The sequence below is a fragment of the Rhinolophus sinicus genome, chromosome 14 (assembly GCF_057876585.1).
Source record: "Rhinolophus sinicus isolate RSI-liver-muscle chromosome 14, RSI-T2T, whole genome shotgun sequence".
In the NCBI taxonomy this organism is placed as follows: Eukaryota; Metazoa; Chordata; class Mammalia; order Chiroptera; family Rhinolophidae; genus Rhinolophus; species Rhinolophus sinicus.
In genome coordinates, this window is record NC_142514.1 from 37,914,679 (window position 1) to 37,941,462 (window position 26,784).

The window sequence follows — 26,784 nt, forward strand, 5'->3', positions numbered from 1 at the left end:
CCAGAACCAGAATGGCTCCTAGGATTGGCTGTACCTGCCTGGGTTCACACCCTCACTCATCAGCCCCTCAGCCTCAGAGTGGCACTGCCCTACCTTGCACTTGACGACAGGCAGCTCGGAAAGAGGGTTCTTCGGGAGTTGGTGCAGCTGTGACCTTGGTTCCCCCGGCAAGACAAAAAGCTCCTTGAGGGTAGGGGTTGGGTCTTCCAGTTCTCTGGTCTCCCCAAGACAGGGCTCTGCCCACAGTGGGTGATCAAAGCTGCTGATTGCCTGACAGGGGGATGGACTGGATGACCTATGAGGTTACACTCAGCCTCCTGACTCTGCTATACATGCACGACACCTGCTTCAGCCACATGTGGTCCTTGTTCCCCCACTGTGCCTCTCAACCTCTGCACATGCTTCCTCTGGAATGCCACTTTCCTCCTCCTCTACCTGGAAAACTGCTATTAGTCCTGCAAGGACACAGTTCATCTGCCGCCTCTGTGAGGTATTCCCTGCCCAATTTCCCAAACAGAATTAACAGCTCCCTGGTTGATGTTTTCATAACATTTGTTCAACATTTACTGGGAGCCAGTTTTGCTAAGCTAGGCACCAGGGAAACAGAGTAATCAGATAGTCCTGCCCTCAAGGAGCTCACCGTCTAGTGGGAAGACCAATGAATAAGAAGACAAGTTGACTAGAGTGTGACAGGTGCTGTGATGGAGAGAGGCTGTGGGAGAACAAAGAAAGTCAGGGAAAGCTTCCTAGAAGAGGGGACTTCTGAGCTCCCGTCGTGGCACTTTGCACAGCTGTACAATAGGAAGTGACTATCTCTAACTCCCGCCAGCTCCTCGGCAGCAACTACATTCCTTCCTTACTTTTGAACACTTGATTTCTAATGTGGTGCTTCGCTCATAATCGGCATACGGTATTTGTTGAAATGAATACATTTGAATTGAATGGCCACAGTTACCTTTCCAGGCCAAGGGTTCTGAGAACTTACTCAGCAGAAAGAAAGACATTTGGCAGCTTTACTGCCAGGAAGAGCTTCTAGGTACAAGAGGGTCCTGATACCCTTCTATCCCAACTACCTGCCCCAGCATTTCTGTGTCCCCAGGGCCTAGAACAGTGCCTGGCACGTGGTAGGTTCTTGATATGTCTGAAGGAAGGAAGGACTCAAGGAAGCAAGGAAGGAAGGAAAGGAAGGAAGGATGCAAGGGAGGAAGAAAGGAAGGAAGGAAAGGAAAAAGGGAGGAAAGGAATTCTTCTGGCCAGGAATACTTACTGCAGGGTAGACATGGCCAATCTGAGCAGTCCTCCCTATGTGGAGTTCATCTTCGTCCTCCTCTTCCGTTGTTTTCCTGTACACTGGGTTGTCAAAATTCATGCTTTTGGTGTTCTTCCGCTTCCAGTTTCTCCAGATCAGGTAGCCACTCATGCACAGAAGGGCTATTACCGCTGGAGGAAGGGACAGGTTACATTGGACCTCCAGCGGGCTCCAGCCATTGCTCAGCGGTCAGTGCATCTCTGGCCACCTCTCTAATTCTACTGCCCTGCTCCTCAGGCTCTGTTTCTGCATGTTCTTTCTCTGCTGCTTGGAAGCCCTCTTCCCATCTCTTCCTTCGTTAACGACTCATCCTTGAAGATCTAGCTTGTTCAACTTCTCAAGATAGAGTCAGCTGCTCCCTCCCATGTGTTCCCAGGCCACGGTATCATACTTTATATATGTGTGCCCCCAGCAAGACTGAGCTCTTTGAGGCCAGGGACTGGGTCTTCTTTCTCTCTGTGTGCTCAGTGCCTCGCACTGAGTGGGTGCTCAGTAACATGTGCTGAGTGATTGAGTGAATTTCTTCACCATACCTTTCCCCTAATGCTGCTGCTTCCCTGGATTTCCCTAAGAAAACTATTCTCTCCCCAAATTGGAGGGGCTCTGCAAGAAGAGGAGCATCTCTAGAAAAAGACAGAGCAGGAAAACACAGGCTCTGAGTTAGAATAAATGAGTATATGAACGAATGAATGAGGAAGTTTTCAAACAGAGCTGGCAAAAATGGGGCAAGCAGTTTCATAAGATATTCAGCAGTCATCCTGAGCATTCACATGGAGGCTGGATAACAGCTATCCAGGATACTATACAGGGGGTTTCTACTTGGGTAAGATTATAGTAATTGATTATAATAATTGATAACCCACTAAAGACAAAAACAAAGCAAGGATGCTTGTTGTCACTGCTACTGTTTATTGTCCCAAAGATCTAGCTATGCAGTAAGACCAGATAAAGAATTGAAGGGTACACATATGGGAAAGGGAAAAACGAAACTGTTATTCTTAACAGAAGTTGTATGTTTGGGAAACTTAGAAAAGCAGATGAAAAACTTTTAGAAGTAATTATAGTTCATCAACAGTCCACATGAAAAAAATTTATTAAATAGCAATAACTAATTAGAAAATGGAATGGAATAAGAACATATTCATAATAGCACAACAAAAACTAGAAAAAACTTGGGATAACCTTATAGGAAATAGGCAAGTCCTATATGATCTACAAAATTCTATTGAAGAACATGAAAGAAGGCTCAAATAAATAGACATGTCATGTTCCTTGATGGGAAGCTTCAATATTGTAAAAATGTAAATTATCTCCACATCAGTTTATATAGCCAAAGAATAAGATTTCATCATAATTTTTATAGGGTTAACAAGAAGATTCTGAAGTTCATCTAGAAGAGAAACTGAATAAAAATAGCTAGGAAAATGTTGCAAGAATAATAATGCCTCATTATACTTTAAAGCTTATCACAAAATTGTGCTTCTAGTATATAGGAATACGCAGATAATTAGTGGAAGAGGATAAACAGCCTAGAAGCAGATCAAAGTATGTTTACGAGTAGGCATGTAGTTTATAATAAAGATGATAATTAAGTCAGAAGGAAAGGACGAACGGTCTTGGGAAAACTAGACAGGCATGTAGGAAAAAAATAGTTAAATCTCTACCTCACACCAAACTCTAAAATAAACTCCAAATGAATTAATATCTAAACATTTAAAAAGTTTAAAATAGAAAAACATGTAGGGAGATATTTTAATAATTTAGAGTGTGGCAGACCTTCCTGACCAAGATACCCAGAAATCATAACACAAAAATTTAGCAAATCTGATACTTAAAAAATGTAAATTGATGCATGGCAAAAGATACCATAAACAAATTTCAAGTGGCAGTATGGGGGAAATTGTGTGTTACAAAGGTTTAACATCCATTATGTATAAATATTTCTACAAATAAGTAAGAATAAGACAAAGAACCAATAGAAAAATAAGAAAAGGCTGTAAATAGGCAATTCATTAAAGATGAAATGTAAATGGCCAATATTATGAAAATGTACTGCACCTCACGGAAAAATCAGAGAAAGAATACTCATTTTTTACCCTTCAGATTAGCAGAAATTTTTAAAAATTTGATTACACCAGGGAAACAGCACACGTATGCCCTTCTATAGAGCGGAAGATGTCAGAAAAGGGGTTGATTTCTCTTTCACTAAACAATGTCAGTATTTTCTGCTCACTCCACACAAAATAAGCCAGGAATAGTCTCACCATCCTCTTTACTGCTGAAGCCTTTCAAGGCTAATTCAAATGCCATCTTCTCCAGAAGGACCATGGCTTCTCCACAGAGATTTGTGCCTCTGTTACAGCACATTACAATATGTAATAACACTTCTCTTCTATCACTTTTTTAATGAACAAGTCTGATTAAAGACTGAAAGCTCTTAAAGTCTTTTATTTTTTTCTTCCCTGGATCCTCGGCACTTGGCATAGTCCCCTGCACACTGTAGAAGTTCTTAAAACCTTCACTCACTCACCCCCATACTGGGGATTCCCAGGATAAGCAGACAAAGCAAGTAAGGGAGCTATGCCTGTGAATGAACAACCATAATTCAAAGATCCTGCCAAGAGATGAGACGGGCATGAGAGATAGGATGGACAGGATACCACGTGAACGTGGGCGTGGGAGAGAATGAATCAGCCCCAAGGTTCTCTGTGAGGTTTAACTAAATGTTATATTCTGGAACACCTCCCACGCCACTGCCCGTTACTGGCTTTGCTCCATGCTGTCTTCACTGCTTGGGTTGCCCTCGCTGCTTCTTCACTTGGTTGACCCAGTTCAAATGTCATTTCCACTAGGACACCTTCCCTGCCCACTTACCTTCTCTCCCAGTTCTAAGTTAAGTGCTCCTCAGCACTTCCATTAAACCACATCTGGCTTCATTTCAGCATTTGCCATGTCATAATCAAATTATCTGTGTTATGTGTGTCTCCAACAAGACCATACATTTTTGGAGGACAGGAACCATGATTTACCCATTTTTAACCCCCTTCCCTCCCTTTACCACACAGAGTCTGTCACACTGCTTGATAAGTGTTTGTTGAAAATGAATCAGAAATGTTTATTTCCTACCATGTGCCAGAAACAGCTAGGAGCTGGAGAGAGGGGGGAGCGAGAGACACCAGCCTTGGCCGCATGGAGCCTCCCGTCAGCTCCACATGGCTGACATGCAGAGGGAGAATGTGGAGTAATGGGGGATGCATCTGCCTGGTGCTGGGGGCCAGGTCCTACACGGGCTCGTGCGCCAAGCTAAGAAATTAAATCTGGACTGGGAGGTGGGCAGGAAGGCTGCCAGGGCAGAAAGAAAAGCCAGTGGGACAGGTCAGTGTGCTCAGGGCTCTATCCTTCCAGTGCTTTCCCCAGACCCTGGGGCAGGCTCTCTCTTTTCTCCCCAGTGACTTGGGGCCACACTCACCCATGGGCACGACGATCCCAATGACAGCAGCAGTGACAGTTGAGCCCATCTTGCCGCCTTCATTCCCATCTGCAAAATACAAACATTTGGAGAATGATGTCTCTTGTTTTTCGTGGTCTGTTGCAGTCTGTCTGTCCATCTACATTATCAGTTTATTTTCAATATGTACTGAAATCGGATGCAGTATTGTGTAGTGGAATCAAGAGTATAGGCTCCTGGGTCAGACTTTTTGGGTTCAAATCCAGCTCTACTACACCCTACTTGTTTGACCTTGGGCAAGTTGTTATATATTATAAATATTATATTTCTTTATATTTAAAATCGGGATCACAACATTACCTACCTCCTAGGGATACTGTGAAGATTAAATGAGACGATTCATGTAAAATGCTTATTTAGTGTCCGACACAGCCTTGTCTAGTTCAAAGAGAGTGGGGAGTGGGGTAGGGGTTGTTGTGAGACCTAAATAAAATAAGGTATATAAAATCACATTCTAAACTGCAAAGTACTTGGAAGGTAGTTTTTAAAAAGTATCTTGTGCCATCTTTTTCATCCTTACAACCATCTTCATCGTAACATTTGTACAGCACTTTGTAGTTGAGAAGGCATTTTCCCTTTGGATCCTCATGTGGCCCTCTGAGGGTGAAGAGAAGCCATCATCTACATTTGCTCCAAGAGAGATGATTGCCCCCTGGCAGTGGTCCAGATGCCATCTCAGTGTGTCTGTTTCTCCAAGTTACCCTAAGGGGGCCACTTTACTAAGGAAGAAAAGAGCTGCAGTGCTTACAGCACCATTGTCTTCTCCGAGCAAACACTGGGCAGTGATATTAAAGCCCAGAGCACGCTGCAGGTGGTGGGGAGACTCCTGGTCAGAGGCGCTGCCCCATAGGAGGGGAACTGGAATTCACAAGCGTTCCCCCTGCCTCTCCGAACTTCAGGGTAAGCGCTCAACTCAGAAAATCCAGCTTCTGCTGGCAGGACAGGCCCAATTAGAAAGGTGCTGCCAAGCTGCTTAGTTTCTGGGCCATGTGTGTGTATGGGAAAGTTTATCCTCTGAAATGAACTCCCGTTGGCAGGTAACTCAATTAGAAAGGTATTTGCTGGTTAATGAGATAGAACATATCTAGCAGTGAGAATTACTGCTCCTGATGATTTAATAAGTGGTGAACTTAATTACTTTCACCCCAGGGTTTGGAAAGAGGCACAAGCAGACTAGTTGTGGATATTACTTTCTGAGGAAACTACCAAGGGTGCTGAGAACTGAGACCAGAGCTTTTGAAGTTTCTGAGGGTAGATGTGTTAGTAACAGGTGACGTACAGACACACACCCAGAGTCAGCAGAGTCTGCCTGTGATCACCGCTATTTATACCACCTCCTTTGCCTCTCATGGCAATCTTGTGAAGCAAGTAGGGAAGGGTTATTATTACTCCACTTTGTAGGTGAGGATGCTGAGGGTCAGACACGGGAAGTAGATTCCCTCGAGACCCTCTGGAAGTTAGGGGCACCTAAGACTCCTATATGGGCACTCTACCTCCCTCTGCTTCCTCCTCAGAGGTATCCAGTATTCAGCTCTGGTATGATCTCTCCTTCCCACTTATCCCCCCATCTTGCCTTCCCATATCATGAAAAAAGGCAGAATTCATTTCCTTACAATGCTGGGAGTGGTTGCTGGTTGCAGGGCTTGGGGTAGACGGGCTGATGCTGGAAGAATCCCTGGGGACATTAACTGAGCTTGGGACCGCAGCTGCCAGGCTTGGTTTCTCTGTGCTGTGGTTCTGGTAGGTGGGGCTGTGGATGGTGGTCCCCGGGGCTCTTGTGGTATCGGCTGTCCTCGTTGTAGTAGAGGCTGACGTCGTAGTTGAGGTAGATTGAGGTGCTGGAGGGGAAATACCACGGAGGTCACTTGGACAGAGAATTTTGTTGCTTTAGTGCCTAAATTGTTGCCTCTATGGATTATACTCATGAACACATCCTGATGGCTCAGCTCAAATGCCACCTCTGTGAAGACTTCCCTAATCCTCCTGAATGGCTATGATCTTTAGCTGAATCCCAAGCTCTATGCCTGTGTTTATAATGCACGTTCATGTGATAAAGACGAGTCATTAAAACAGTGTGGTAGAATTAGGTGTGGGCAAGACCACTGTTAAAGTCTGGGAGGAGGGGAATCATATAAATCTAGAAGGATTTCATACACATATTGTTACACGATTAGGTTTAAATTCTCACTCCACTTGAAACGGTTGGATCTGGAAATCATAAATGATGCAGCAGACGTATGTTCAAATAAAAGACTTTCGCCCTGCATCAAGACTGGGGAACGAATATAAATTTATATGGTTAAACTGTTAATTATTGTTATTAGTTCCAATCATATCACAAAAGGGCTTTTATGTAGTGTTAAGTTCTAGGTGAGAAATAGGTAAGCTTATAGTCACCTCCATATAAACAGTAACTAAAGCTATGGGGATCAAGGGTTCTTAACTTGAGGTCTTCAGGGGTTCCAGAAAGCCCCTGAAACTGAATTTGAAATATTGTCTGTATATGTGCATTTTTCTTGGGAGTGAGAAGAGAAAGCCTTGGAAGGACGCTGGGGGATACCAGCATTCAAGGCAGGTAAAGAAGACGAGCTTGCAAAGGAAATATGTAGCCAGAGCAGATGGAGGCAAACCAGGAACAAACAGTATCCCAGAAGTCAAGGGAGGATTTCAGTGGGATGGGGTCTGGCATGGCCCGGGGCTACCCCTCCTGGTAGGTCCACTCACCTCGGTAACACCTCTTCATGTCTGGGCCCAGCCACATTGTGTCAGGACAGGCACAGGTGTACTTGGGAGAGTGGCTGGAAATCTGAGGAGCAGGAAGGCACAGGTACTCACAGCCTCCATTGGGCTGGGCACTCAGCTCACACACGTCTGTAGCTAATGGCAGGTGGGGGTGGGGGAAAGAGAGAGAGAGAGTAGAGGAGAGAGATGGGGCACAGACGGGACTAGCAGGCGTTCCCTCCTCCCAAGGATGAGGCCCTTCCCACTCGGCTTGCTTGGAAAGCTTTCCTACTGCTTTTATTGGGCACCTTCCAGCACCGTGCCTGGAGTTTTATCCCCACACTTTGATTTAATCCTGACAACAGTTCTGAGAGGTGGGTATTATGCCCCCGATTGACAGATAAGACACCAGGGCTCAAAGAGAGCAAACTTGTCAAAGCTGTACCTCTAGCAATTTTGAAGACAGAATTTAAATTGAGGTCTGTTAGACTCCAAAGTCCATGTTTTCCCCCCACGCCAGATGCCAGGCCTCTTTCTTATTTAAATTTCTAGATCTAGAATCCGGCACCAACCTTATCCCCTATGCTTTCCCACCTTCAGCCTGGCAGCCAACACCTCAGTTACAGTTGGATTTAGTATATCCTAGTGATAGAAGCAGGGACAACCACGTAGTAGGATTCCTGGCTTCTCCTCCCAGCCAACAAGCTGAATTACTCTCTGGCCCTAGGATACATTGGTTCACTCTACAAATAATGAATGAGAAGCAATGTGCTCCTCATGGCAGAAGGAGTTCTGGAATCAGACAGACCTGAGTTTAGGTTTTAGTTCTGCCACTTGCTAACAATATTTTACCTCTCTGAGCTACAGTTTCCTCAATTGTTAAATGAGAACATAATACCTACATTTTGTAAGATTGGCAAAAATAGGGCATTTATATATTTATTTTTTTATACCCAGCCTTATTTCACCAAGAGCTTGAGGCAAAACCAGATAAAATACGTGGCAGAAAAGCACTCTACCAACTAGAGGGATTGCTGCCACAATTCCTGGGGCTGCTGAGACACGACGTCATATGAACATGAATGCAGCCTGCCTAGTGGAGGGAGAGGACATGGGCGGGGGACCTGGGACCAGGGAAGGCTCACCTCTTGGCTGCTTCAGCTCATGGAAGATGACAATGTCATGTGGGTTATTGAGGTTCTCAGCTAGGACGGAGATATCCAGGCCATTGAGCCGATTTGCACTGAAAATGGCCTCATTCTCCAAGTCTGTCCAGAACACTTTGTCCTGTAGGATACAGATGCAGAGGATGGGAGGCCTAGAGCCGAAACCCATGACCTCAATCTGAGGGCTCAGCCCCAAACCATAGTTGTAAGACCTGCCCTGCCATCTCCCCTGAGCTCTCCTGTTCACGGATTCACAGGGGGGCTCTCAGCCTCTGATCGGTGACATGTGCTTCTGTTTCAGGGGGTTATTTGGTGAATCTGAGCCTGAAAGCTGCTCATTAATGCTGAGCTAGGCCTGCTTCCTGGAGCCCAGCAGAAACCCAAGGTAGGGTCTCTATTAGCTGTTACCATTTCTGGGGCCCAAGGCCAAGATTGGAGGGGATGTGAGCTACTGAGGCCCTGCTGCCTCCTACAGTACAACACACATGCATCCAACGCTTAGCCCATACAAGCCTGGCTGTGCACCGGTAGGCAAATCCACGTTTACAGGTACAACCATGCAGCCTCATGCACAGATCTGGACACTCACTTACATGCCTCTCTACACACACACAGGCACCACAGCTGTACCTAAATAAGCACTTGTCTAGGTATTGGTACACATACTTATACACACAAGCTCCAGCATATACAGGAATGCACGCTTTTAAATGGATGCATTTATGTACACACATGCACATACATATACTTTACATGAATGTGCGACAAATATGCACAAGCACATACATGAGTCCAAACACACCTGTCTTTTGAAGCAGGGCCTAGACTTGGAAGTGAGGCTTTGCCCATAGATTCAGAGCAGTGCGGGGTGATGTCGCTCCACGCAAATATTGCCAATGCCCATCATAGACCAGTGTCCCCTTGCTTTCCCTCCCCTCGGTGGCAGAGTTAGTTTTGGGGAAGAGGTGGGTGTGTGAGACCTTGGTTGGTTTTGGCTTCCTCATTCCCCAAGGAGAAAGGTTGTTAGGGTCAGAACACAGGAGGGTCTGGACTCTTCATCCTCCTGGGAACTTCTGGAGGATTGGGATGAAGTCTGGTCCACTTCTATGACCCCAGGGTCCAAAAGGCCAGTACAAGTGTGCTGAGTTGAATGACATCTCTCAGGCCATTTCCAACAATAAACGATTCTAAGGTCATGTAGATTCCTTCTTTTCTCCCTCCCTTTACTGGGTACCTTCTAAATATATACGTGGGCACAGTGCTCGGTGCTGAGGGTTCAGAGAGAAAACATACACAGTCTAGCCACTTACCTATGAGCGGTGCTCTGAGAGAGTGGTCTTGGGAAGGGAGTACAGGAAAGGCTGCCAGGCAGACAAAAGCCTTTGTATGGAGGCAGCTCGCAAAGTGTGCACAGACACGTCAGCTGGCTTCCCTGTCCCTTTGTTTCCACTTGGACAACTTTCAGGGAGTCATCCTATTTGAATAAGCCTTGTCTAGGCTTCAGCTTCCTACTGGGGCCGTGCCTCCCCTCACGGGGCTCACCTCAAACACAGCTATTCCAAAAGGGTGGCTCAGAAAGTCCGGGGAGGAAATCAGCATCTTTCTGTTGCCTCCACTGAAGTCGATGCTGGACAGCTGGTGCAGCTTGGAGTCTACCCAGTACAAGCGCTGGTTCAGCAAATCTTGGGGAGGACAGAGAAGGTGGGGATTGCAGACGGGATCTCTGCTTCCCCATGCCCTCTCCCTGCCCACATCTCCAGGCCAGGCCTCAGGCTGAGGTCAGCCTGGGGCGACCATCAGGGAACACGTGCACTGGCTCTATGAGGGGACGCAGAAATAAGACACGGGGCTCAAGGCAGTGGTCAGGCCCGGGTGCTAGAACAGCCCCCAATCCAGGGAAGGCAGGGCTCACCCAGGGTGATTCCATTGGGCCACTCAATATTGTCTGACACCAGTGTTTTCCGGTCCACACCGTTGAGCCCAGACTTCTCAATCTTGGCCTGGTACCCCCAATCAGACCAATACATGAACCTAAAAGAGAGAAGAACCCAGTTGGGCTTCTTGTCAGGGACACGACTGGGGTGGTCTGGATCACAAGAGCTCAACGACCCACTGCTTAGTAGGGACTGGAAAGACCCCTGAAATCCACTGGAACCCTCAGATCTTAGAGTTAGCAGGTACCTTCACCTCTTCTGAGTCCTAGGAAACCTATATTCCTCGAGCATCCACCCAGCCTCAGCCGCACAGCCTGGAGCCCATCTCTCTCACTGTGGCGGCTCCAGCTAGAACCCTAGCATGCCACAGTGGGAAGGGCCCTTGTCACCCCTCTCTTACTTTCCCTGTCTACAGAGGAGAAAGTGGATGACCTACCCAGGGTCACACAGCTAGAACTGGCTAGGGCTTCTCTCTCTTTTTCCTCGAACATTTATTGACTACTTACTATGTGCCAGGCACTGGGCTGAGTGGTTTCACCTCCTGTACTTACATCGAGACTATGGAGGAAGTCAAAGGGAGGCAGATTTGGGAATATGAGGGAAAAAATCAAACACATAAACAAAACAACACAAAACTTCCTAATGGGCAGAGCTGTCCAAAATGAAACGGGCTCTAGGGGAAGTAATGAGCCCCTGTCTCTGGAAGTGTGTGAGCAGCCACCAGACGCCCACCTACAGCGTGCAGGGACTGAGGACCAGCTTCCTGCCCCAGGAAGTTCTACTAGGCAATCTCTAGAGCCCTGCCCTGCTCTGAGATGCTCCGATTCTATCATATGATGAGTGCGCAGCAGAGTCCCGGGAGAACCCTGGCGACCAATGCCCCAAGAACCCTTGGTCAGGAGTTAATAGGGGGAGGGACCCACACGGACTTTCTTACCATGGGTTGTGTCTGAGTGGCTCAAGACCTTCCAAAGCCCTCAGGAGAGCTCTTACGATGGACACATGAGGGCTGAGTGCCTACAGTAGGAGAATGGGAAATTCTAGGTGGAGACACTCACCCTCGCAGGGGGTCGACGGCGATGGCCCTGGGTTCACTGAGGTCATGGCTAAAAAGAGTGCATCGGCGACGGCCATCAACCGTGGCCACTGAGATAGTCTTGTTGCCCGAGTCGGTCCAGTAGATGTGCTTGTGGACCCAGTCCACTGCCAGGCCCTCCGGGGAGTGCAGCTGCTCATCGATAAGGACCTCCTGCTCTGCTGGGTCACTGGCTTTGTCCATGTAGGCGCTAGGAGCAAGCAGAGCCGGCCATGGGGTAGGTGTTCTACCCACTATCCCTCTGGAGTTGCTTGTGCTCCCTTCCCATCTCTCTTTAACTTACGGGCCATGGCAATGAATTTTAGAGGAATTTGGCTAATTTCTGTTCAACATATTCCCCGGGCCACCAGGGTAAGCATACAGGTATCAGCCACAGCCTGTGGCCTAGAGGAGCTCAACTTAGAGGGGGACAGAAATTTACAGTCAGATAATTACAGTACAGTATGATTATGGAAAGTGTTAGGGGCCACAGCAGCAGAGAAATGGAGACTACATCATCCAGTGGGTGAAGCCCTAGACGTTCCATAGTCACTGTGATCCTGTGTCCCTTCCCAAGTTCCAGCTCTGTCCTGGGGCATCTAGAGGCAGAGGGGGCACAGAGGACAGCCTTCCTCTTCTCCCCGTCACTCCATACCCAGGCCTGGCTACAGGACACCTGCCATGGCTCACCCGTAGATCTTGCGGTAAGACAGGTCACACCAGTAGATGCGATTGGTGGCCACTTCGACGTCCAGCGCCACAACGTTCTTGAGCATGGGGATGAGGCGTGAGTAGTCCCGCTTCACCAGGTCTATCCTCCGCACTTCATGCCGGTTGGTGAAGATCAGAGACGGGCTTCTGCCGGCTGCCATGCGGGGAGGTTGAGAGAGAAAGGGTCAGCACAAGAGGTGGGAAATCTGGAGACCAAAGCTCTGCCTGTCACTGGTTTGCTGGGTGAGGCCTCATTTTTCTGTAGAACAGAGGTGACAATTCCTACCTCACAGGGTAGAGGAACAGATGAAATAATGGGTACAAAAAGCATAAGATGAAAAGCACCATGCCTAACGGAGGATTTTATTGTTTTTCTTAGACATGAACGTCCCCCAAATCTTTTATGACTCCCCATTTCCTCCTTAGGCTTGCACGAAGGTCTTACACAGCGCGGCACCAAGCTCCCTGTCCAGCATTGTCATTCACCCCTCTACCACACCTTGATTCCAGCCAGACTACCTGTCATCACCCAGCCACGGCAGAGCTTTGCTCATTGTCCCCTCTACCGAGAATGCATTTCTCCCCAGCAACTACCACCTCCTCTGCTTAGGGCCCCTGCAATAGTTCGAGAAGGGGCCATGTGAGCACCAGCTGTTTTAGAAAGATGCCTGAGGCTCCAGTCTGCAGGATGGACATCAGAGCTGGGAGTGAGACTCAAGGGAGGGGTTTAGGGAGGCCACCGTGAGGCTTTATGCAGAGCGTATTCGGGGACATGACAAGAGATGAAGCTACAGAGGTTGGCAGGGGCCAGACCAGGAAGGGTCCTGCGAGGTAGGAGAAGAGTTTGCACTTTATCCTGAGCCAATAGCAGGGGTGGTATATGTGTCATGTGTGTAATATATGACACAGATTATCTATGTGCAAGGGAGACAACATACAACTGCCCGTGTACACACAACACCCATTTTTAGACTTACAATTAAATTTTAGAAAGATCACCAGTGACCTAGACATTCCTGGCTACTCCATGAGGAGAGTCACTGTCCCGCAGGCCTACCAGGGCCCAGCACTTAGCACAGGCTGCCAACCCCCCAACCTGTTTTTAGATGTACCAGGTCACTCTCAGTCACTAACAGTCTGAGTGGCAACACCTGTACCTGGAGCTGCCTGTGCCTTCTCCCCTTCTGGTTTTCCAGCTGACACTTCTGCAGGCCACCTGGTCCCTGTCACTGCGCATCTGTGCCAGGCTAACGTGTTCCCCAGGGGCAGGGTTGGACTAGCACAGCGTCATGTGGGGCTTGGGGCTGGGTGTGTGACTTGTGTGTAATGATGGAGACTGTTTCAAAGCAGGCGGGGGTGAGAGGGAGGGTGTGGTATAAACAGAGAACATAGAAAATAGAGCTCCAAGTTCAGGAAAGAGAAAGGAGGAAAGCTGGCTTCAAGGCCCAGCTCTGCCACTGACAAACTATGTGATTTTCCCCACCCCAAAATGAGAGCAATGGTACTTTCTCTTCCTGAAGGCAGGAGCTGGCTTACAGGATGTCTTGAGGTGGTTTTTCCTAAGAGCTGTGGCTGTGGCAGGAACCAGTGTGTTTATAATTTGAGCTTTTGTGTAACTACACTGCAGGTGTTCATCTGTGGGGGGTTGTGCCTACATGGGCAGTTTGTGTCGTCTGCACTGCACATATATAATCTATGTTGTATATGGCATGGGTCCCGTGTGGGGTAAGAACAGGTTGCATGTTACATGTGGTGGGCTAATGCATGTGTTGTATATTATACAGTTTGGGTGGTACGTTTTTTGGGTTTAGAGGCTACATGGCAATTATTGTGGCTGCTGTACTGTTAACAGTCTATACCTTGTATATTGTATTTGTGCATTGAAACGCCAGGCTCATAGACCCAACTGCCTACTCAGTACCTCTACTTAGATGTCTAATTTTCTTAACCTTAACGTGTCCAATCAGTCTAACATTCCCCAAACCTGCTTTTCTCACCATCTTTCCCAACTCCATAAATAGCAATCCTATTTTTCCAGCTGCTTGCCCAAAAACCTTGGAGTCATTTTTGATTCTTTTTTTTTTCCCTCTCACATCCCACATTTAATTCATAAGTAAATCCTGTTGCTCTAAAATAAATCCTGACCTTCAAAATCTATTCAGTCTGCCTGCCTCTCATGTTCCCACTGTAATACCCTGGCCCAAGCCATTGTCACCCCTCTTCTGGATTATTGCAGAAAAGCTCTTAAATGATGTTCCTGCTTCCTCCCCTGCCCCATACAATCCAACAGCAGCCAGTTAAAACACAAGCCACACCATGTCCCTCCTCTACTCAAAACCCTCCAAGGCTTCCCCTGACAGAGTGAAATTGAGAGCCAGCCTCACTGGTGTAGAAGGCCTTTGTGAAGTGTCCTGCGTCACCTCTCTGACTTCTCTCCTCCTGGTCCCCTGACCCCAGCTGCACTGACTTTCTCATGGTTATTTCAACCACCAGGCATGTCCTGCCTTCGGGCCTTAGCACTTTCTGTTCCTCCGCCTGATCCTGTTCCTGCAGATAAATAAGTGCAAGGCTTACTTCACTTCAAATGTCGCCTTGTCATGAAGGTGCAGGCTTCTCTGACCACGCTATTTAAAACTAACCCATTGCCCTCCTAGACTTCCCTCTTCCCTCCCCTGCTGTATATTTCTCCTTAACCCTTATTACCATCTGCCATGCACTGTATTTCATTTATTTATTTACCTATCTATTTATTTATCTGATTTCTTGTCTGTCTCACCCCCTAGGCTGTCAGTCCCATGAGGGCAGACAAGCATTTGTGTCTGTTTTGCTTCCTGCTGAATCCCCAGTGCCTACAACCATGTTAGGTGTTCAGTATAACGAATTGAATAAAATGAATAAATTCAGCGGCTGAAGTGATCCCTGTTGGGTCTGCAAATGTCCTGCTCTGTGTGAGCTGCCTGTGCTGTCTGTGGAGTCTGCATGATCGTTCGTCCACACATCGTGTGCTGTGCGAGTGCAGTTTCTGTGGGCTGTACTGGGTGGCTCTGTGCGCTGTCCGTGTGGAGGTGAGTGTGCAGTGCATTGTGTGTGTGATGTGTATTTATACTCTGAGCACTATTTTCTGTGTGTGTGCGCATGCACACGCATGTGCACATCTGCTCCTCACATAGGCGGAAGTACACTGCATTCTGTACCCCCTCAGAGCTGCCCCCTGCCCCCCACCTTGGGGTGTCCATACCGACAGCCTTGCAGTTCTTGGTCAGTGTGTCCATCTCGTAGCCAGGGTGGCACTCGCACTTAAAGTAGCCCTTGTAATTGACACAGATCTGGCTGCAGGCGTCTGGGTCCTCGCACTCATCAATGTCTGCGGGGAGGAGCAGAGGTCAGAAGTGGCAGGAGGTTCTGTCTCCACTTGGGAGTATGAGGGGAGGGTCTCACCGCCACAGGTCTTCTGGTCCAGGAGCCGGTAGCCCGCTGGGCAGGTGCACTCAAAGCCAATCCTGAGGTCAGTGCAGATGTGGGAGCAGCCGCCGTTGTTGTGCAGACACTCGTTCAGCCCTGGGGAGGGACACATGCTCCTGAGGGTCCAGGAGCCCAGTCTGGGGTGGGGGCCAGACAGGGGTGGGCCCAGAGCTGAAGCAGAGACCTAGGGCAGCAAGACTCCTACAAACCCAGAATTGGGCCTTCCCAATTCTCATTAGCCAGGTGACTGGGCAAGAGGAGGGTCAGAGAGGGGCAGGTCTTTGCTCAAGGCCAGAAACACAGACAGGGACAGAGTGGAACGAGAACTCAGGCCTTTTGCCTCCCAGACCAAGGCTCCTTCCACCGCTGGGTTGGAGGCACCTAAGATGCCTGATGTCTTTCCTTTCACAAACATGTTGCTTCCAGCTCCTCCTTCCTTGTGAGCTCAGAGTTGAAGGGGCCTGAATGTATCATGTCTAACCCTCAGGATACCCCAGCAACCCCTTCTCAAATGTCTATGCTTCTACATCTCCAGCCTCAGAAGCTCACTTTCCTCCTGAGGCAGCTGGCTCCACCTGGAGCAAAGTTCTTCCTCACAGAATTGGCCTCCCTGTAGCTTCTGCTCCCGCTCCCAGCTCTGCTGTGTGGGGTTGGCCAGAGTCTAATGGCTCCCTCAGAATCTCCTTAAAGCCCTGATTTCTGGTCCCCTACTGTTCAGGTACCTTTCTCTGGCTACACTCCATCTGTCCATGTCCCTCTTCTCACAGAGCCCAGAGTAAGCCCACCACGCAAGAGTCTTAACAAAATCTGCCCCTTGAGCTTGTGGTTATCTAAAACTCCCAGGCCTTTTTCTACGCTGAAGTGCTGCTAAGTCAGTTCTCTCCTACCATGAACTGTGATCGAATTTTTTCACTTCCTCTCCTCTCAGCCCCTATCACTGTTCCTCCACTTAGTCACAGGCCTGGTTCTGGGATTACCAACTGCTGCAAAGGATGAAGGGATGCCAGGATGTCATCTGGTTCCCCTGTCATCCACTCCCTCACCACCTTCTGGCAGGGTCCTAGAGGAGGTCAGAGAGGCCAGGACCAAGACTCTCACAGTATCTTCTGAGCTTTAGAATCACAGAAGGTTAATTCTGTGAGCCCAGGGAAGGTGCCATACCACCCCTCTGCCCACCCGCCTCATGCACCACCGCTCCAGCCAAGCCGAGCTGAGCCAGCCATGGCCATGCACAAAGCTGCTCTGAGCTGCCCACCCCAGGCCATGCACAGCTGTGGGTGCCCCACCTCCAACCTGAGCCATGCTTAGGGAATGTTCCCCTTTACCCCTGGGCCTCCTCCTGTTTCCCCGAGGCGTTGGCAGAACTGAAAGAACAAGACCACAGCAACCCCATGACTGGGAGGGCCTGGGGTGACTCAGCCAGGCCTGGCCCTGGAAGCACCAGCCCCTTGGGGGAGGCTGAGCCAGGGTACCTTTGGGGTGGTCTCTGTGGATCACCACCTCCAGGAATCTTTCTGACACTCCAAGCCCCCGCTGATTTCTCCCATACCACAGTATTCCCTCAGCACCATCCATTCATGTGTTCACCCACTCACTCCCTGCCTCATTCATGCACCCATTCTCTTCCTCCCTCTCCCTTTGCAGGGAGCAGCAACTCTTGTATTTACTGAGCACTGATGGAGTGGCATGTGTAGAATGGCTCGGAAAGGGGAAAGCTCAAAGTGACATAGCCTTCTGTGAAACAGAAGGTACAGAGTTCTCCGGGGCCGAGGTGGTCGGGGTGAGAATGGGTAGCTGGTCTGGACCTGTCTATCCCTATCAACCCTTTCCTGGAAGGCCAGCACCAAGGCAGAGGCTGAAGGGGCGTCTCTGGGCCTTCCCAATTCTCTGTTGCTTGGAGGTGATTCTGCTGGGGGCCTGCAGGCGAGGAGAGGAGCAAGTGGTCCAGAGAGGTATGAGCAGCATTATGAGGTCCCCCGCGGAGGGAAGGGGCAGTGTCACTTTCCCCTGCACATGCGCACACCTGCATGCACACACACACCAGCTGACGTGCAGAGACACAGACGGCCCACGGAATCCACAGACGCATTCACACAGACGTGAGAACACACACAGAGACAAATGATGCAATTCCTTTGCCTTCCTCAGAGAAGGAGCCATGGATACAGATTCGGGCCTGTCACCAGCACAGAGACACAAACACATGCACACATACTTCTCTTTGGTATACCATGCAGAAGACGAGAGAGAAGAGAGTTCAGTAGGTTAGCAGTCCCTGGCTAACTCCAAGTCTGGGCAGGATGGGGGGCTAGGCTCAGTGTTCCTGCTTCCGTACCTTCTTCTCCATAGGTTCTTTCTTCTGGGATTTTCTTGGCAGGGCCTTTGTGAGGGTGACGGGGAGGGGTCTGTCACCTGCAAGCCCAGGTGCAGGCCGAATGACCTTCACTCACCCAGTTGTTACTCTTCCTTTCAAACTCAATCTTTAAATCTCCAACAGAGACAGAAACATGCTGTTCCTAGGGAGCTCCAGAGAATGAAACTCCTCTAAGGGCCCAGGAGGAGAGGTGCTGGGTGAAAACGGGTCTGCCAGGGAGGGAGGGCGGGAGGGTCTGACTTAGGCTCTGTCCTTCCAGGAATTCTCTACCCAAACCCCTGACCTCAGAAATGAACCTTCCTGGAGCCCACACTGGGTTTCCTGTATGTTCTCTTCGATACCTACCCTACCTACATACAGCCCAGACTCTCCTGTTCTTTCTAGCCTGGAGCCCACCCTGACAGCGCTAGCCATCAAGACAGCTGCCTCCTTCTGTTCCTCACTCATGTCCAGCCTATAAGTCTGGTTCCCAGAAATTCTGAGCTCCTTAGGGCTCGGGATGGTGCCACTCGCTGCTGCGTGGTCTGTCCTCCCCTCACCCAGGCCTGGCCTGAGCCAGGTGGCCTTGGCATGTGCCTCAGTTGGCCACCTGTCTGCTGTTCCCACCTCTCCCTCTGCAGGGACTCCTACGGGGGGTGGAAGGCCTCAGAGGCTAGGGGCCCTGGCTAGGTCAGCAGGGCAGAAACTGACGAAGAGAGAAGGTTCCAGAGTGAGCACACACTCAGAGATCTGACTGTGGAAGGAGTGAGGAGGAGAGGCTGGGTTTGTGAGAGGAAGCGTAAGTTTTGAGCATTTGGGCTGGAAAGGAAAGGCCTAGATTTGTACAGATGCAGAATGAGAGGCTCCAAAAGCAAAGAGCCTGGTATGAGGCCACAGGACAGCACGAGAGTCCAGAGAGGGTCAGAACACGTGCCAAGGGGCAGGCAAGGGCCTCGAGCAGGCTGCCAGGAGGGGGCATGGAAGGAGGGTCAGTCCAGCAGAAGGTACTGTACCACACTCTTTCAGAGGCTCATCCGACCAATCCCGGCAGTCCCTCTGGGCATCACACACTTTCCCGCCGTCCACGCACTCTCCACTCTTACACTGAAATCTGCGGGGACCCTCACATGTGGACTCTGTCGGGCCGGATAAGAGAGTGGACAGCACCTGTGAGACCTTTAGCAGGGAGGGCTGGGCTGGGCCCATGGGAGGTCAGCAGAGCTCCAGCCCCAGCCCCAGTTCCCACTGGTCTCTAGAGGGTGGCCCAGGACAGACAGCTGAATGCAGGGCTGGTGAGAGCTCTGCTCACAGAAGGAAGGACCCCAGGGATAATTAGGACTCCAGGGATGGTAAGGATGCCCAAGAATCATCTAGCTGGGCAGGGCTGGGGGGGTCTGTATCTGATCTGGTGGTACCGGAGCTCACAGAGGGAAAAACAGTAGATCTACAGAGACCCTGGGGTCTGAACTGACCATCTCCTGGATAGGGGAGTCCTGAATGGGGGAGACTGCCTCACCACCCAACCCTTTATCCATTTTCCCAGATGACCAGTCGGTCAGGGTCTCTGCTCTTGCAGGGAGTGAGTGATGACCCCCTCAGAAGAGTCATCTGAAAATCTGCTCAGCCTGGGAACTAGTGAGGGAAGCCACTTGGAGCCTTGGACATGGACAAATGGTGGAGGCAGAACTTCCTGCAGTGCCCTTTCATGTCCCCTAGTCTTCTTACAGTTTTTGCAAAGTCCTTAAAAATCTAGTTCTGGTGCCACTAGGACCCCAGGGAGGGGCTCTGGGTGATTTAGGGGAAATGATGCTCTGGGGGAGATGCATCTCAGGGACCGAGGGGAAGCAGCTCCCAACTCTGCTCTCTCCGGAGCCAGGGGCAAGCTCAGAGCTGTTCTCAGAGGACACTGCCCCTGTGCTTCCAACCACACGCACCCTGGAGGCAGCCAGCTTCATCGCTCCCATCTGGACAGTCCTGTTCCTGGTTGCAGCGCTTGATGGCAGGGACACAGGTCCCATCCCCACACTGGAACTCGTCTCCAGGGCAGGTCCCCAGCGCTGCCAGGAGAAGGCAAGGGAAAAGGGTCAGGGCCAACGTGGTGTTGGGACAACACTCCTCCCCCACCCCCACCCCAGATCCACCCCTGGTAAGAACAGAACCAGTGGCTGAGCATGGGAGTACTCAAAGGACACCTGACCAAGGCACTTGCAGTGTACAGATGGGGAGACTGAAGCTCAGAGAGGGGGAAGGCCTCACCCAGGGTCACACAGTACTTTGGCTGGCAGAGCCAGGACTAAAACTCAGGTCTTTTGTTTCCCCATCCACCGTCTCTCCCCTGGGCCACTCCTCCAGAACGCACACATGGCTTTCTTTTGAGTCTTGGTGCTCATGACTGAATGACCCTTCCTGAGCACCCGCTGTGTGCCAGGCGCTGTGCCAGGCATGGGAACCCAGAGACTGCTAAGAGCCTGCCATTTAGGAGCTCAAGGGTGCCCAAGGGGGCTGAGGAATGAACAGAGGATGGCATCGCAGTGTGGAATGTGCTGAAAGAGAGGGCGGCTTGGGGACCCGCAGGAGCCTGGGGGAGAGACGCTGCCCAGCTGGGAAGCTCAAGGACTCTGGGGGGAGGCCTTGAAGGATGAGCCGGCACAGCAGGTAGGGAGGGTGTGAGGCGTTCCTGAGTGTACCAAGGTCTCCAGGTTAGAACCAGTGAGTGACTGGGAAAGGCAGGGGTGGGGGGCGGGGCATCATCGAAGGACACAGGTACCCATAACCTCTGGAGTTAGACCTGAGCTCTGTAGCTTAGTAGCCATGTGACCTCAAACAAGTCATTTTACTTTTCCCGGAAGTGGGTCTTCGCCACAGTAAAATAGGGTAATACCAACAGGCGAGTAAAGGAAGGTGCGCCCGGCGGTGGCACGGCGCATCCGCAGCCCGGCAGCCAGGGGCTGAGGGCCGAGGGGCGGGGCGCTATGGAGGGGCGGGGCTTACGGCAGTCGGCCTCGTCCGACTTGTCCTTGCAGTCATGGTCACCGTCGCAGCGCCAGCCCAGGTGCACGCACTCGCCGCTGCGGCAGGCGAACTGGGCGGTGGCGGCGCAGGCGGCGGGCGCGGACGTGGCCCCCAGGACCGCGCGGCCGCACAGCTCGGCCGCCTCGTCTGAGCGGTCCTCGCAGTCGAACTGGCGGTCGCAGACCCAGCGCTCGGGGATGCAGGCGCCGCTGTCGCCGCCGCAGCGGAACTCGCGGGGCCCACAGGCCGGGTCGGCACAACCGCGCTCGTCGCTGCCGTCGCCGCAGTCGTCGTCGCCGTCGCACACGAACACGGCGGCCAGGCAAGAGCGGTTGCTGCACTGGAACTCGTGCGGGGCGCACACTGCGCAGGACAGAGAGCCAGTCGGCCAGCCGGACCCCACCTGCGGAGACCCTGCCCGCTCGCTGGTCCTGCTACAGGGGCCCTGACTCGCACCTCTGGGCCAGAATGAGCCCTCCTGGGGACCCGATTGGTGGACATGCCCTCAGGGACAGCAAAGGGAGCTTACAATCCAGGCCTGCCAGGGTCGTGCAGGGTGACATTGGGCAACACAGTTGCCCTCCCTGAGCCTCCCCAGCCTCACTGGGAGTGGTAATTCCAGTCCTCTGTCAACAGAATGGTGGCACTAGAAGTCTCTAAAGCTGCAGAGTGCTGTCTGTCTTGCAGAACTTTGTGATGCTCCAAGAAATCATAGGTAACATGACACTGACCCTTTCAGGGAATAAGGTCTGGAGCTATTTCCTTACAGCATAGAAGCACCGCTCAGCACCCCGCCCCCCATTTGCCTGAACTATCCCATCTAAGTGCCCTGTCCTGGCATTCAAGGCCACTGGCATGGAGCCATTGCTGTGTCCCATTACTTACCTCACTCATGCTTCAGTCACACAGGACCATTTGCACAGATTCCCACCTCTGGGCCTTTGCTCAAGCTATTCTATCTGCGGGATACACACCTCTTGCCCACCACTGTCTTTACACTTTACAATGCTGAGTTCTCATCCTTCAAGGGCAAATTCCACCTCTTTCATAATGCACTGCATGTCCCCCTGCTTGGGAAGCCTCCCACCTTTACTCTCCTATTGGGTGCCCTTCACATCATGCTCAGGTCTGGGTCTCATGTCCTTCTCTGTCTGCCCCATGCCCAAAAACTGCCATGGAGATGGCCTCTGATTCTAACCCAGCATTGCCCTGAGGGCCTGGCACCGAGCTCCCTGCAGTGAGTGGGTGTGGTATGGATGGATGCTGGACTAGCCCAGGTGTGAGGAGTAATTTAGGGATATTCAGTAGTTAAAGGCAAAGGTCACTAGCCCTGCCTGGGGCCCTCGGCTTCCCATCTGGTGGGCTGCTCTGAGCTCAGAGGCTGGGAGGGCCTTAGAGATTACCAACCCAACTTCCAGTTTATATATGGGAAAACTATGGTCCAGAATGGGAAGCAATTTTCCCAGAGCTACTCAGTCAGTCCAGGGTGACAAGGGAATCAGAACTCAGGTCTGGGGCTCTTCCTTCCAACTTGGACTCTGCTTGGCTTTCTGGTTTTCTTCTGGAGTGTACACTTCCTGAGTGTAAGCTGTTTCTAGAGCAGCGACCTCCTTGCCTCCTTCCCCCTTTCATTCCTTACACATAGGCCAAGAACAGGCCCCGGGGCTCAGGTGGGGCATGCGTGCTTGGATGCAGGGGCAGGGGACACCGGTTACGAGCAGGTGGCAGCACCAGATCTCTCCACGTGGGGGCGCCCAGTGTCTGTGTCCTTATTTTCTTATGGAAAAGTGTCTTTTTTTTTTTCCCATTGTTATTGAACATAAAATAAAATGCTGTCTTGAGTTTCACAATGTAGGCAGCTCATGTCATGTGTTGCTGACAGTTGTATCAAGTTTCTGACAGATGCATTTTTATCCCCTCTGGGCTTTTGGGATTTTGAGGCATCGGTAGGAGAAGTACACACTACCCTGTGATGTTTGCCCCTCAAGATTAAGCTGATGCCTAGATTAGCTCCCCTCCTTCCTGTCCAGACTCAACTTGTACATGTCCAGGAAGGGAGGACTCACTATGTTCAGAGTACTGGGAGGAAGTGCTTCTTTATACTGAGTTCTCTCCAAGGTGGCAACAACTTTAAGATCTCTATTCTCAGGCCTACGCCCAGAGACCCCACGCCCAGCATTCACACATGGAAGAAGCTCTGAAGGACGAGAGAAGGGCGCATTCTTTTTCCTTTGCCCAGGTGGTTGGGAGCTGTAGAGAAAATGCCCACTAATACCTTCTAACACCCCATCTCCTATAACTAACAAGGAAATTTCCTGCCACAACATGCCCTAGTTAGAGCTATTCCCACCTGTGTAATGGTGGCTGATGGCCTTTATGACAGAGGAAACACCTGGCTATGGGGATGAGGAAAGGAGAGGATTCTCATTGGCTGATGGGGCGCTACAAAATTATCACAGCTGAAGAAACGAACCAGTGCCATCACTAGGGCTATGAAACTGCTGGCCCCACCCAGGATCTCCCCCAATACCCAGAGGCTTCCTGCTTCAGACACATCCAAACTCCAGACTTAGAATCTTAGAGTGCTATGACTCAGCAGCCTCCAGAGGAGATGGCATCTCCCCTCGGCTGGGAAGGATGGATAGGATGCAAATGCAGAGGCTGGTGGAGGGAGTGAGGTGGAAGACAGTGGTGGGCAAGTGCCTGGCAAAGCTCCTCAGTGACCGCCCATACACTTCTCAGCCTGGCCTTGCAGCTTCATTATTGACAGCCAGTCTGTCTCCCCATTAATCATAAGCTTCCAGAGGGAGGACTGTGTAGGATTTGCCTCTTTGTCCCTTCCAGATACTGGCTCCAGGCCTGGTACACAGTAGGTGCCCATCAAATTGAAATGAGCATGGCCCAGCCACAATCCCCACTGGCCCAAGACCTGCTGGCCTGCTCCCTGGGAAGGAGATAATCCTGTGTTTGAAGCTCAGTGACGTGGAACTGCCCCAGTGACCACTTCCATCTGTCCCTGCCGAAGCTGCTGGGAATGTCTTCCTCTCCTTGTGACATTTGAGATTTTAGAAACAGTCATGCTTCACACCTCAAGAATCTTTCCCCTTCCCCACCCCCCAACACTGCCAGTGCCCTGGCCCAGGCTACCAGAATTTCTTGCTATGGCCCCCTGCCCTCTCTTGGAGATCAGTAGAGACATGGAATGGATGAGCAAATGTCAGGCGTGGTAAGAAAAACTCATGGGCTTTGCTGTCCAGACCTGAATTTGAATCTCAGTTCCATCACTCAGCCTTGGGTACTTTTCCTCACTTGTCTGAGCCTCAGTTTCCTCACCCATAAAATGGGAATGATAATGGCTGCTGGTGAGGTGGTTGTGAGATGAAAGAAGAAAATGACTCCGAAGTGCCTGGCCATTCCTAGTGTTCTCATCATCACCCTTTCCTCTCCACTGGCCACGTCCCCTGGAACTGCCTGCCTGACCATGCTGGGCAGACCTGGGCTCTGACCCCGGACTCACAGGTGGCACAGCCAGCCTCATCCGCTCCACTCTCGCAGTCCTTTTCCCCGTCGCAGCGCCATGAGGTGGGCACACACTTGTGGCTGGTGGGTCCACAGCTCAGCTTCTCTGCAGGACACACTTGCTTGGCTGTGAAGACAGACACGTGCATGGCTTAGCCAAGGGGAACACAGGGCATGGCGCCAACCAGTGCTACTGCCTGTCCCCAGTCACCTTGCCGAGGCCCTGGGAATCTATCAGAGACTCCCTGTTCCATGTCTCAGTTTATTCATCCGAGAAGAAGCCCCTGCCTGCCCCTAAGAATTTCCAAATCCTACATCTGACTCCACTGCTGCCCTGCCTAACACCCTTTCATGGCTTCCTGGTCCCTGGTACTCAAGCCGCTCCTTGATCTGGCCAACCCCTCCCTGCCTCACCGGCTCTACCTCCCTCCCCTCCAAAACTCCCCTTTAAGCTCCAGCAACATGGAGCTGCCATGCCCTGTGTGCAACTCTGCCATTGCCCACCTGTGTATCCTTGGGCCTTGGTTTGCCTTCTAGATCAGTGATTCCACGATCTGAACTTGTGGATCTGAAAGGCTCACTAAGGCCCCCACAGCTGCCCAGGTACAACGCACCTCCTCCAAGTCCCTCCCCTGGTGACAGTGCTGAGCCTGCTGCTGAGAGCAGCTGCCGCGTGGCAGGGCCCCGCGGGACCTCATCGCTATAATTACTGCAGCCGCAATCAGAGGCTGACTCAGTCAGGAGCCCGAAGCCCCAGGGTTGATTCTCAATTTGGAAGAAAGAATGAGAACCCTGATCAGGGCTGGGGATGGCTCTCACCCCGAGTGACCCACGTGACAGACCCAACTAAGCCAGACACATCTCAGACCTTGATGGCTGGCTCCTGACTGCCTTTCAGGGTGTACAGAAGGCCCAAACTCTGTGGTCTCTAGGATGTGCCAGGCACGGTCTTAGTCTTCACAATAACCCAGCAAGATGACCTCCAGCATGGAGGTCAAGGACATGGGCTCTGGGGCCTGGCTGCCTCGGTTCAAGTCCTAGCTTGGTCATTCACTGACTATCTACCATGGCCAACAGTCCTTATCTCTGTGCCAAAAAAGCGGGGCTAATACTATTCCCTATCTCATAGGATTGCTATGATGACGAAGTTAATGTCGGGAAAGCACTTAGGAGAACACCCAGCCCAGTGCACACTAATGATACTTACTATTATTCTCCACATGTGACAGACAAGGACTGGTTTATTCTCTTAGTGAGTATCTACCGAGCACTGCTTGCTGTGCACCAGACACGGTGTTAAGAATGGAGCGAGGACTCAGAGTCGGTTATGGCTGATACCAGAGATTGGGCACCGTGCACTGCACCCAGAGGCAGCGGGTTACCGTTGCCTGACCCACAGTTCTTTTCGATCTCAGACCCATTTGCTTTCCTCTTACTTCCATAGCTGGGATGAGAGGCCCCAAGAGATGGAGAAAAAGACACAGACAAGACCTGGTGGGGGACAGACGCCTGAGTCCAGGCCTCCAAACACTACTGTGCCATAGGAGAGGAGTTCCTTAGACTCAAATGGGGACCCCAAAGTTATCCCCAAGAATACATTTAATGAAATAGAAGGCAACCCATTGGAATACGGAATTCACAGGATTCATTTTACAAAAATGTCCCCTTATAAATAACTGTCTGGTGGAATTCTGGAAAGTACTAACACTCAAAGACCTTTTATAAAGGCCACCTCGGGGCTGCAATAGAGGGTGGTGAAGGCCTGGGAGCTGGGAGGTGGGGCCCTTCCAGGGTACCTCTGTCATCAACATGCTGTGGGAGCTCCGTAAGCACTTCCCCTTCTGGGCCCACCAGAACACAAGGGAGCTTAAGCCAACTAAAGTTTCTCAGAGTCCTGACTAAGGGGTGGGGGTGTGGGGGCTATTAGAAGTGCAGGTTCCTGGACCCAGTCATAATAGACTGAATCCAGACTTCAGGGGCAGAGCCCAGGTATCTGCATTTTAGTAACTCCCCC

General features: G+C 50.8%; 1 protein-coding gene across 10 annotated transcripts in view; it reads right to left on the reverse strand.

The window, feature by feature from the left end:
- Positions 1-26,784, reverse strand: part of LRP8 (LDL receptor related protein 8) — a 73,004-nt gene that overhangs the window by 7,075 nt on the left and 39,145 nt on the right. The window contains exons 4-20 of one of the 10 annotated variants that reach the window (XM_074334742.2): positions 24,769-24,897; positions 21,231-21,614; positions 20,174-20,296; positions 19,253-19,375; positions 17,212-17,250; positions 15,863-15,982; positions 15,663-15,788; positions 12,404-12,578; positions 11,697-11,924; positions 10,617-10,735; positions 10,247-10,386; positions 8,684-8,825; positions 7,542-7,694; positions 6,431-6,655; positions 4,779-4,847; positions 1,268-1,440; positions 94-270 (exon numbers count right to left, since the gene is read on the reverse strand). In XM_074334742.2, the coding sequence (XP_074190843.2) occupies positions 94-270; positions 1,268-1,440; positions 4,779-4,847; positions 6,431-6,655; positions 7,542-7,694; positions 8,684-8,825; positions 10,247-10,386; positions 10,617-10,735; positions 11,697-11,924; positions 12,404-12,578; positions 15,663-15,788; positions 15,863-15,982; positions 17,212-17,250; positions 19,253-19,375; positions 20,174-20,296; positions 21,231-21,614; positions 24,769-24,897 (2,645 nt within the window). The remainder of the gene's footprint in view (positions 1-93; positions 271-1,267; positions 1,441-4,778; positions 4,848-6,430; positions 6,656-7,541; positions 7,695-8,683; positions 8,826-10,246; positions 10,387-10,616; positions 10,736-11,696; positions 11,925-12,403; positions 12,579-15,662; positions 15,789-15,862; positions 15,983-17,211; positions 17,251-19,252; positions 19,376-20,173; positions 20,297-21,230; positions 21,615-24,768; positions 24,898-26,784) is intronic. The other 9 variants (XM_074334743.2, XM_019742775.3, XM_074334744.2 and 6 more) reach the window with 9 other exon arrangements.